This window comes from Kryptolebias marmoratus, linkage group LG24, assembly GCF_001649575.2.
Source record: "Kryptolebias marmoratus isolate JLee-2015 linkage group LG24, ASM164957v2, whole genome shotgun sequence".
Taxonomy (NCBI): Eukaryota; Metazoa; Chordata; class Actinopteri; order Cyprinodontiformes; family Rivulidae; genus Kryptolebias; species Kryptolebias marmoratus.
This window is the reverse complement of record NC_051453.1, coordinates 13,703,623-13,715,481: the sequence shown is the minus strand read 5'-3', so window position 1 is coordinate 13,715,481 and position 11,859 is coordinate 13,703,623. Positions and strand designations below refer to the sequence as shown.

The 11,859-nt window shown below is 40.4% G+C and overlaps 2 protein-coding genes across 7 annotated transcripts in view; both read right to left on the bottom strand.

Annotated features, from left to right (window-relative positions):
* Window positions 1-1,235: 1,235 nt before the first annotated feature.
* sec22bb (SEC22 homolog B, vesicle trafficking protein b) lies at window positions 1,236-5,863 on the bottom strand. 2 transcript variants are annotated; one of them, XM_017407441.3, is made up of 6 exons: window positions 5,615-5,863; window positions 4,187-4,198; window positions 3,828-3,937; window positions 3,548-3,708; window positions 2,405-2,551; window positions 1,236-2,312 (listed from the first exon to the last, which is right to left on the bottom strand). In XM_017407441.3, exons 1-6 carry the CDS (start codon window positions 5,687-5,689, stop codon window positions 2,158-2,160), a joined length of 660 nt encoding a protein of 219 aa, XP_017262930.1. In that variant the 5' UTR covers window positions 5,690-5,863; the 3' UTR covers window positions 1,236-2,157. The 2 variants fall into 2 exon arrangements, with proteins under 2 accessions (XP_017262930.1, XP_017262932.1); XM_017407443.3 differs by lacking the exon at window positions 4,187-4,198 and having other exon boundaries at window positions 5,615-5,861.
* A 944-nt stretch (window positions 5,864-6,807) lies between these two features.
* Window positions 6,808-11,859, bottom strand: part of npl (N-acetylneuraminate pyruvate lyase (dihydrodipicolinate synthase)) — a 19,625-nt gene continuing 14,573 nt past the window's right edge. For all 5 annotated transcript variants that reach the window (XM_017406851.3, XM_017406856.3, XM_017406854.3 and 2 more), the window contains exons 4-12: window positions 10,527-10,614; window positions 10,365-10,422; window positions 10,121-10,196; window positions 9,898-9,990; window positions 9,610-9,755; window positions 8,028-8,074; window positions 7,863-7,947; window positions 7,747-7,786; window positions 6,808-7,645 (exon numbers count right to left, since the gene is read on the bottom strand). In XM_017406851.3, the coding sequence (XP_017262340.3) occupies window positions 7,506-7,645; window positions 7,747-7,786; window positions 7,863-7,947; window positions 8,028-8,074; window positions 9,610-9,755; window positions 9,898-9,990; window positions 10,121-10,196; window positions 10,365-10,422; window positions 10,527-10,614 (773 nt within the window). In that variant the 3' untranslated portion in view covers window positions 6,808-7,505. The remainder of the gene's footprint in view (window positions 7,646-7,746; window positions 7,787-7,862; window positions 7,948-8,027; window positions 8,075-9,609; window positions 9,756-9,897; window positions 9,991-10,120; window positions 10,197-10,364; window positions 10,423-10,526; window positions 10,615-11,859) is intronic.

Genomic DNA, 11,859 nt, shown 5'->3' with positions numbered 1-11,859 from the left:
TAATGACTGCTAATATCATAGATTCACTAGGATTACTACAGGTTGTGTTGGGTGAAGTCTCTGGAACTGTTCTTGATTCAGATGGCATGAAAGAAAAAAAATAGTTTAAAGGAGAAAGTTGTTCTTTTTTTAAACACAAACGTTGATCAGTTTAGACCCATGGCTCTTTGCAGGGCTTTGTTTGTCTTGCAGGTGGATGGTTTCAACCCAACTTTAAAAAAAAAATTAATAGTAAAATAATAGTAAAAAAGCTGGAAGATGTGCTCTCCTGTTCCAAGAAGTCCTGATAAGAATCAGTTTGAGTTCAGGTTCTGTGACAGACAGGAAGCAAGTTTTGTGCAAATGACTTTATTCATAAACCGAACAGAAAAAAAACAGACAAAACAAAAAAGTTAGGTGTCGTTTTTTTAGCTGGAAGGAACACCTAATAAGCCTGAATCCATGTTTGAGTCACAAAATAAATGAATGTTTTTCTTTTTGTTTGTTTTCGTAAAAGAAAAATCCAAAACAGGAAGCTCAGACGTTTGTTGGGAATACAGTTTATGAGATTTCAACCAGTGCTGGTCAAGAATTACTGCCATCCTGAATTTACACGTAGCTTACTTTTTCCACAATAATGGAGACAAAAGCTTCACAATGATCTGAGGAAGCACAGGAGGGCTTAGGAGCTCATGACAACATGAGTCGTGAATTCGGCCATTTTGGGTTAGGCGTCTGTCAGCTTTGTCAGACAGATGGCGTTCACGAGGAGACGATCAGTCTGACACATGGCGAGGGGCTCTGCTCTGGTGACAGGATGCTTCACTGCATGCATCAAAGCAGCAAAACAAATCACTTCACGAGCAAGCCACTTTAAAGGGAAACGAGTGAAAGTCGGGCTTGAGGTGACGATCTTTCAGCAGAATTGAGATAAAAGCAAACATCAGAGCACAGACTGTTGCAAACGGCGGCGGGGGGGAAAAAAGTATCGCACGAAACATTTAAGAAGTGATGAAATGTTTCGCGATAAAGAGACTCCTGGGAACTCAAAAACAAACCAAAAAAAAAGCTGAAAAGGCAAATTATACCAGTAGGGATTTAAGCAAAGGATGGCAGTAATCGGGTTTATAATTTGCTTTAAGTCTCAGTCGTTTGTGTGGCTTATTTCTGCCTGGGATTCCAGTTCAAGATTCTGTTGGAGCAAAGAAGAAACGTCTAAAGTCGGCAAAAAACAGCAATCTATGATAAACATCGGCATTAAAGTCATTTTCGTAATTGCTTTCATTTACAGTAAAACAAATTTCTAAATAATCCAGCTACCATCTTTTTTTTTTTTTTAAAAAGTGATTGTAAAGTCTCGCTTCATCAGAAACTTTATAAAGACTTAACTGCAACAGAACTAGGAGAACATTAATAATATTTCATTAAATCTAGTCGACTAGAATGAGACAAACATGAAAAAAAACAAACTGTACACATGGAGCTGCTTTCATCTCGCAGGGAAAAGCAGATTAACACAAAAAAAAAAGTGGCGTTGAGCAAAACGGCCGACCTTCTGCTGCTCTTAATGGTTGCTGCAATTTTCAGATCTCTTTAAAAAAAAAAAAAAAAAAAAACTACGGTTACTTATAGTGTCACTATCAGTCATAAAGTAGGGCTCCACATAGTTTAAATGCTTTTTCCTAGATTGTTGCAGATCCTTTGTATCGGAATCTGGAGGTTGTGAAGTCAAAACGACTGCGATCCTCGGGTTTAAAAGGCCGGTTGTTCCAATGTGACGTGATCAGGCTGAAAAATAAACAGGATTCGGTTCTTTTATCTGCATTATTACACATACAGGAGGCCTGTGAAAACACCCAAATGGGAACTTTCTCTTTCTCTACGCTTGCACATAAATCCCCTTTAAAAAAAACAAAAACCAATCGCACACGTTTCGTCATTTCCTCTCCAGTCTGGGGGCAGCTACGTGAAGCCTTACTGAATAATCGTTATTAATAAAACAATGGTTTATGACACTGTTTGTATTCGGATCACACAGCCACACACGGACAGAACACATCGAGCGGCTGGATGTCTGTCTGTAAAGTCTGCTTAAGGGCAGGAATCCTGTATTTTCTTTCTTTTTTTTTTTTCTTTTAAGTTGAAAGTGACGACTTTTTTTCCCCTCTTCCTCCCCTCTCAGAGCCACCAGAAGCGCACGTAGACGATGAGCATAATGACGAAGACGCCGCCTGCTGCCAGCTTGGCGTAGGTGGAGCGGGTGTTCAGGTACTTGGCATCGCTCCTGTACTTCTTCGACAGGCTGGACAAGTTGCTGGCCTTGGAGTCGAGCGCTGCAGTCGAGCGGAGGGAGAGACGGGGAAGGGGTCAAAACAACGTTCACGTTGTGACGCCGCCGCCGCTCGAGTCGGAGACAGACACTCACCCGACAGAGCCTCCCCCCTCTGCAGGACCTCCTCTATGTTCGCCACCATGATCCTCTGCACGTCCTGCAGCTCCGTGTTGATGCTGCCCAGATTCCGTCGTGCTCGGCTGTCGATGTACAGCTTCTTGGTTTTCTGAATGTAGGTGTCTAAGGAGGGCAGGAAGACAAACCACGGGCAAGGAGTGGATTTATGAAAATACTTGAAACAAATTGGTTGCGTAGGTTCGTTTGTCTGCACCATGACTAGTGCAGCCAAGGTATTTTATTTTAAAGCAGCTGTTGCTAGTTTATGACGTGATTTTCTGAGTTGATCCAAACTAAAAAGCACACAGAAACACTAACGGACTATTTTTATATAATAAACTGTATAACTATAGGTGTTAAGCACCTGCATCTCTGCTGGCAAAACATTCAACATGGCTGCCACCGCTGGTCTCAAGAGACCATCGCAACTGGGCTGCGGACATTAAAGCACGAGCAGAAATCTTATTTTCCGATCATCATGTGAAGATGGACCGAACAGCGGATTTATGGGAGCGAGAATCTGATTAGGATTAACCTTATAAACAATTTCAGTCTTTCTTTTATTTATTTTTTTTTTAACTGACGTTTTGTGCACAGATCAAATGAAATGACGGGACTCAAACATTCAACGCAAAACTGAAAAGTCTATTTGTTTGAGATAATGTCCTCCTGAGGTCGACGAGCCGACATCTCACCGTCGGCCAAAATATACGGTTTGCCTAAATATTTCTGCTCCTGTCTTCATGATATCCATGTGGTTTTAATCTTTGGAAGGCTGTAAACACAACAGCTCGACTATAATTTAATCATCTGGGATTTTAAGCCGCTCATACAGTCTGCAGTCATCGTCACCCAGTGGGGCGGGACCTCAGTGAGCTACATCTGCGAGGAAATCTCGAACATACATGTCGATAAATGTATTGGAACCACGAGCTGTAGAAACTAAAACCATCCTGATGATGAAATCATGAATGTAGGGTTACATCTAAGTAGGTCGCCATTCTGCGCTACACATGTTATTTCTACAAAACAAGCAGCTGTTTTCCCAGCTATACTTAAAAAAAGTCAAAAACTGTTATGCAATATAACCCGCCCCCCCCAGCTCTGTCCTTTTCTTACCAAATTCAATGAAAGAGTACGGACGGGAGACTGTGGGGACCTTCTTTCCGTGGTGCTCATGGAACTCGGCCTGCAGGTCCTCCAGGTACGCAAAGGCAAGCTTCTTGGAAAAGCTGGCTTCGCACAGCACGAGGTAGCAGACTCCCTTCTCTATGAAGTAGCTGCGAGGAGAATCAAAAGGTGGCGTCGTAAACCAAGCACGGAGCAGGGCTCGGAGACGGGAGCTTTTAAAATGTTGTTTCACGCGGACGTCGTTCGTTAAACGTGCGCTTCGACTCACTGAAATGCCACGGAGCCAGCTTCTAAAGTGCAGCGCGTGGGACTCTGCTCGTTGAGTTTCCTGAAGAGCTGCTTGGCTTGAGTCTGATACATCTGAAGGTCGCGCCCCAGCTGAAGAGACAGCGGAGCGACGGGTCATTAGCGAACTGCTCACCGATGAAGTCCAACACGAAACACTGGGTCTAATCAGGGCAAGAAACCGCCTTGGACAGGTATGAGTCTCTACTTGCTGGACGGACAGCGCCGACGATGCGATGCCAAATGTCTAAAACTGTCCTAAAATGGGTCGGTTTGCAGTGAATGGCAGCTTTGACAACATGAAACACATGCGACGGACCACAGAGCAGAGACATGACAAACCTTTTCGCTTCCCTTTTTTGAGAGCGCACAAAAAGAGTGAAGAGAAAGATATTAGACTCCTGTCAGGGTATGAACAAAAGAAAACAGCCCATTCACAAACACAGTCTGTTTAAACATCATACGAAACAGTAAAATATTCTTTGAGTCCGACTTTTCAGAGGACCGCTCTAAACTCACCGATGGAAATTAGCCTTAATGTGACCTCTGAAAATGCAGCTGATAAAAATGCAATTAAAAGGTTTTTTGGCTCATGATCAACACTGCCCCCTGGAGGCTGATGTCAGTAATACATTTAAAATGATCAATTAGTGACTAATGACTCATTTTAGAAAAAAAAAGGTTATAATATGCATTGAGCATGAGTTAAGCTCTTTTCCACAAAATACTGTATGTGGTATAGTTCTCCAAGCTTTCTGGAGCTCTTTTAAAGTGTTTTTTTTCCTCTCCTCATTTTCAGCTCAGTCCTTTTACCCAACTATGACAGCATATTGTGTAATGAGTGCCTAAAAATAGATAAAGTGGAAATGTGGAACACTGATAACGAGTGCCAGGTTTAAGAAAAACTACTTACAGGAGATGAATAATATCTGTAAGTCATATCTTTAAGAAACAGGACACATTTTTCTGGTAATGGCTCTTTGGGAATCACCCTGTTGGTGCTGAGGTACCATTTAATATCTGTCAAACTCTTATCATTTTGGTATTTTTTTTTAGATTCACCTACAAAAATTGGAACAAATCATGTTTTGTGACAGCCTGTTAGGACTATAGTCTTTAAAGATCCTTTTAATAATTTGTTTAATGCTAAGTTGGCTGTTAGGTGTCGACACAACGCCGGTTCATCCCTTGAGTTTAGGAGCCTCTTTATACCTGAATAATTCAGAGGTCTGCTGTTAAGTGGCTGAACAACAAGCATTCCTCTGAAAATGAATGAAAAAGCAGCTGAAGTCCAAAGAATGCCCTTGAAGAGCAGTTTCTAAAGACCACTTTAAAAGAATAATAGAAAGTCTGGCACCTTGGCAGCAGTATTTAAAGAAATAATAATAATAATAATTAAAGGACAATTCAGGGCAGATAATTAAAGGCCTGAACTGAACTGAGTTTGCAGCAGAAAATGAATGTTTCCCAAACTACCCTGTTGGTCGGCCTTCATATAAAGACAGGTTGAATCAGACTGATGAATGTTGTAGAGAGCAAACAGGCCTGCTGAAAAACAAGCCTTCACTTCACCACCAAGTCATAGAAATAAACTTTCAGATACTAGCTAGTGGCTAGGTGTGTGTTTGGGACCAATAAAATAAAGACAAACATGTCGAATATGAGCCTAACAGCTGGACATTGTCACCTAACGCGTCACTACTTTACAGCATTAGTACAACAGAGAGGCTTTATCTACAGCAGCCAGAGGAAAGGTTGAGGAATGGGAACCTGCTCGTCCTCCTGCATCGAAGCGGCCAGCGGCAGCCCGTCAGCCAGCCGAGCGATCATCGTCAGCAGCACCATGTCCCCGAAATGTCCCGCTGTGTCTCCGCGGCCTGTGAAAAAAAACAAAGAAGCCAACAACAACCACCTCACGGCGATCGTTTGACAGGCTGGAAAGTGACAACACCACAGGAGCGACGCGCTGAGCTGGCCGGAAACGCCGCGGCTCTTCTCTTGCGACACTCAAATCCCGCCGTGCGCCCCGGAAGGAGGAACCAACAACGGCTCAGAATTAAGGTTCCGCACGATGCGTTGTCTCACTTTAATCGTAAAAGTCAGTCATATTTTAACACTAAAGATAAACTATTTTTTGTTTGTTCCTATTCTTACGATTTTACGATTTAAAGTAGAGATCACCAAAATAGGAAAAGAAAAGAAAGTGGGATCCAAAGTTCAGCCTACAGGAATCAATAAATTCCTACTTTATAACCTCCTTAAACTGTAACAATATAATTTACTTTAGGCTATAACGTATTCATTTCATACAGCTGTATAACATGTTTATCTATTACTAAATACATTATTACATAAACTTTTAAAAAGAAATCAATTATATTTACTGAGGTTGGCAGAAAGTAGAAAGAAATACCATCTGCAGTCTGGGACCAGTCAATAATGACTCTACAGCCACATTTTGATGAAACATGTCATATATTTCTATTATTCTTGCTGCATATTTGTTGAACAGTTAAATATAAAAGGTATCTGTTGTACGTATTAAAGTGAAAGCCGCTTCAAATTGAGCAAAATAATAAAAAAAACGCTTAGAAGTTTCTCCAAAACACTATTTATTGGTGCAGAAATTGATCAGACCTGATTAAAGATTTTAAAACAAACTGTATTTATATGAACTTTTTAAATGTTTTAGGTTTTATTGGGGCATATGCCTGTTTGGATAAAGGGTTAACAGACTTATTTAGAATTATAACACAAAACTAACCATTCAGACCATAAATCGGTTTGAAAACCAAGTCCCTTGTGGCGAGTCATTAATCTCTTTGCTCTCCTGTTGTAGTCTTGGCCCGTAGTTCTGTTTTATTCCTATTTTCCTCCTCAAACTTTGAAACATTTCAATGTTTGTGTGAAGAACAGTGATAATCTGACTTTCAGGAATTCAATACTCTAAAGGAGAAAAAGGATAAGCAAGAAAAATATGTTTATTAGAAACAATTTTGATTAGTATTAAAAATACAACTCATCTCTTTAAAGTTTATCAGAAAAAACAATCCACATTAAAAACAGTCAAAAACTTATTTTCATGTGTTTTATGAGCCCGCTGATGTTTAGATCGTTAGAAAATATTTTTTTTCTATAAGACTATCTGCCTTATTTTAACAAACAAAATGTAATGCTTCAGCTCTTGTTTTTTGAAGTGGTTTGTCTTGCACTAATAATTACTCAAAAGATATCTTAACATGAAACTAAACTAGGATTCAGACATGATTTCACACACAAACAGCAAAATACAACAGATCTGTAACGTTTACAGTGTAACAAAATCAAAACTGTCATAATAGCAGAAATGTTTAAAAACAAAAACAACCGGACGGACATTTAGATCAAAACAAATGGTGAAAAATACTAAGAAAACATTAAGAATGGTAAATATACATGTTTAATTCAAAGGAAAATATCTATTCAAGGAAAGTTCAAGTTTAGATTGATTCAAGAACAATTATTAATAATTAATTCTGATTTTTAATTGGTGGCTTAATGTTAAAATGTGTAGGAGGTAAATATTTGCTAAAATACTGTTGCTGTCCTGTGAGGAGTTCTGACCAAATGAAGGCATCAGACAGATCGTTCAGGCTTAAAATGTAGTGCAAACAAGTTAGCGTTAAAGAAAAACGGAGCGATATTTCTGCGATATCAACTCGGCTTGAGCATGAGGACATGGCGTCAGTGGGAGCCGAGGGGGTCCTAGAGATAAGCCTGACAGCTCCGACATCAGCTGCTTGTTCACGCCGACGTCAAAGCCTGTCGATGAGAGCAAATCAGTTTGAAAAAATAAAAAAAATAAAAAAACCCATAAAGGTTGCAGAACATTAACCTGTTGGATCGCCACAACCGTCACTCACCGAGCTTCATGGCGTAGCTCAGAAGCTCCTGCATTTTGAACTGCAGACAGAAACCAGAAAAAGATGTAAACAAAATGGAGGAATCAGGGACATCAAACAACAAAAACATGCAGTACCTGTATGGTCCTGGCTTTGACAAGGTCACCATTCTCAAACGCCGACACAAGCTTGTTGACATGACATCCTATATAGTTATATGTGCTGCGAGACAAGAAAATAATACAAGTATAATAAATAAAACTTTAAATGACAAAACATAAGGCAAACTAAAGACCACTGACCTGCCAACGGCTCCGTGGACCCCCATAGCCAGACCTGCTAACAGATGCTACAATAAAAACAAAAAATTTATTTTAGGGTTTAACTTTGTCACAGTTTGGTGGAGTCACAAAACATCATCAAGCAATAGACGGTGCCAAGAACAAGAATTCGCACATCTTGTTGTTTTTCCTAATTTGCTGCATCACAACTTGGAATTACAGGATTTTATGTAACGGGCAGATGTTCACAAAATAGTCAAAAAGGGTAAAATGGAAATAATAATTTAAAAGAAGTGCTTTTACTCAAGTTATAAGAAACATAGCAAAACCTCTTAATAATTATCAAAGCATTATTACTGCAAATCTGTCGGGTAAAGACAAGAAAACAAACTCTCAGAACAAGCAGGGAGTGAATTATTTAGAGATTAAAGAAGCAGAGGGATCATGTTTAATGTGTTTTCATTATCTTGAAGTAACACTGTCATTATAAAGAACAAAACTTCTTTTCTCAAAGGGAACAAATTCATCTATTTAGTTTTTTGACCTAGAAAAGTTTGTTTTCTTATAAGAAATTATTTCAAAAGTCCAATAAAACAAAATGTTTCCATCTTTATAAGAGATCAGGACAGTCACATGGCTGATTCAAGCTGATAAAGACATCTTGGAACATCCAGCAAACACAGCTACTAACGATGACTTGACTCACTGTTAGGGATCATCCTCAGCGATACTCAATGATAAAAATGGCTGTAATACATGGGCCGCTTGTTTAATCATCTTGTAATTGTGGCAAAACAAAGCTGGGTTTCTCTCAATGTCATGTTATCTTGAGAACAATGTCTCCGTATAATAGAATAGTTGACCCGTGATAACAGAATCGTGAAACTCGAGATCTCGAAAAGAAGTCACATCTTCATTAAAACCTGCAGGAACAGCAATTCTCGGCTGTTGTAGATTACAGTATCTGCACGTAAAACAACTAAGCCACAGACTCCAGAAAGATGGTAGAGAAATTAATCAGATTTCAATTACTTAATGGGTTTAAGGGCAAACACCTTTTAGAAATGATTTGTTAAAACCCAAACCTTAGTTTGACCTAAAATCTATAAACTGTTTAAAAAAAACAACAATATTGTAGACCAGGGGTGGACAATCCTGGTCCTCGAGGGCCACGATCCTGCATGTTTCACTTGTTTCTCTGATCCAACACACCTGATTTGAATCAATGGCTGATTAACAGGCTTCTGCAGAACATGAAGCATTGAATCCGGTGTGTTGGAGCAGGGAAACAAGTAAAACACGCAGGATAGTGGCCCTCAAAGACCAGGGTTAGCAACCCGTGATGTAGACAATTCAGCTTTAATGACCTGAAACAGTATTGGAAGTTTGACGTGTCATTAACTAATCAACCTGAGCTGGAAATGCTACAAAGACATACTAAGGTGTATTAATCCCGCAGGTGTAGGTCCTATTGTGTTAACGAAATGATACAAACACTTTCAAATCCACTTAAATCCCAGCCTGAAAGGGTGGTGGATACTTTCTGGCAGTGCTGTGAGCAGCTGCAGCAGACCACGAAGGGAGATGAAGGGAAGAGACTGACCTCGTCCACCCCGTACAGGACTGACCACTCAGGCCGGCAGTAGCTGACGCACTGGCCCAAGTCCATGAGGTCGCTGCCAGTGAACTTCACGCCTCTGAAGGAGGGAATGAGCTGCTCGATGTCTTGTATCACATCGATTACTTGCACTGAAAGAAACGAGACGACCCCCGGTTTCACGTTACAAAAGATACGAGACGCCACGCGGTCTGTGGCTTTGGTTGGAGACTACTTGAGATCGATAAGCACTGCGACTGCAGAACAAAAAACATGAGCATCAGGGACACGGACCGTTAACGCCAGTGAGTGCTGGGATTTGGTAGTAGTAGAAAGGCAGGTTCGGAGCAGCTGCAGCAACTTCCTTCATGAATTCCCTCAACGCCTCTGAAACGAGATACGAGAAAGATGATTTCACTTTTTACAGAAAAGCCCAACTGTATCGATATGTGAGGAAAACAACAGTGGGTAATTGTCAATCTCCTCCGATATGAAAAAAAAAAATAATGTCAGATACCTGGGTTTTTGGGCTTAAAAAAGAAAGGGGCGATGATTGATATCCCATCAGCCCCAATCTGTGCTGCATGACGAGCCTGGAGGGGGAACAATCAGCTCAGTTTTAATTAGCATTAAAAAACAGGACACAGAGAAGAGGCAGCCCTTTCTGTTGAATGCAATTAAATCCACTTTCCTGCTCCTCAAAACCATATACTGTCTTTACTTTTAATTCTTTCCAGGAGGTACCTCATGACAGGACTCACCAGCTCTTGGGACTCTTTAACACTCAAGCATCCGACGTGTACAATCACTCGGTCCATTCTGTTGAGACATTAAAAAAAAAAAACATTTCAGCGTCAATATTTGTTAGTCCAGGAACATGTGACGTATAGAAAAACCTTCTTCAAACAGGGTTTGTTACTGACTTGCCCTTGGCTTTCTGACACCACTCCTCTGCCAGGACCTTCCTCTCTGCCACAGTGAGAGACATGCCCTCCCCCGTGGTGCCGTTCACTGCGAGAGGGTAGAAACGTTTCACTCACAACACCGAAGTATTCATTACAGAAACTAAGGACAAAAATAAAGAAAAGGATCTTGCCCGTATCAAATACCACTAATTCATCTCTTTAAATAGAATCACATTACACTTAAACAATGCTTAAAAAGGACCCACCAGAAAGTTTACTGTACGTACAAGACCAACAACTTCATGTGGCCAAGCTTTAATAGACTGCTAAATCTTTTTATTACCAAGGCTTTTTTTTAGTTGTAACTGAGTCTCAATGTTGGAGCAGTTTGAATATTTGAAGACATAAAAATAAATAAACAAAATTCCTTGTTCTGCTGTGTTTTCTGTGGCTTACAAAACAGATCCACAGTGACCGTCAGAACTCAAGTACGTCCATACACCCAGACAGCTCACGATTCACTAAACTAATGAATTAATTGGGACGTCCAGATGTAATTGGCAGCTTGTAATTAAGGATTTAAAACAAGGAAGGGGATTTTATGAAGCTGTTTTTTGTTGTTGTCTCCCAAATTAAAATAATTCTTTGTTGGTCTATTACATATAGGATCAAAATACAGTATATTCTAATAAATTACAAGTTCTAACAAGAAACGACAAAAAAGATAAACTGCAAAAAGAAGTGACTTTTTTTTTTGCAAGGCACTGTGGGAGTTTCATTTCCTGAGTCAATGCAAATTTGGGCTGGTAAGATGTTTTTTTTTTAATAGCTGGCAAAAGAAAAGACTGACATGACACACAGGATAGTGCAACAGCAGGATCTTTTTTTTTTAAATGATTATTTTTCCGGACAAAGGAAACAGAATTAAGCAAACTCAGCAGGATGTGTGAAACGGATGACAAAGTCAACATGCGAGAACTTGGTTCTCTTTCATAGCATTCATTTTGTGTCTCACATTGGGAACGCCTATGGCGTGACCTCATCAGAAGCTCCTATTACATTACGCCAGCCAGGATTGGCTGGAGATACACTCGTCAGCGTCAGAGAGGGCAGAGTCCCTCCCCCTATAAATAGGGCTGACGCTGCACTGAGACTTTATTCAAAAACCTCTTCTCGCAACGAGCAGAAGTTCTAACCAGGTCCCTGCTGGTACTGCCTTTTTCTCTCTGAGCCCAGCTGAACTGTCCACAGATACGCGCGCAAGCTCGGTCGCTGGGCGCTTGGCTTGGAGGTTCTGGTCAGTACCGCAGCGAGTAGCCGTTCCCGGTAGAAATACCGAGAAAAAAAAAAA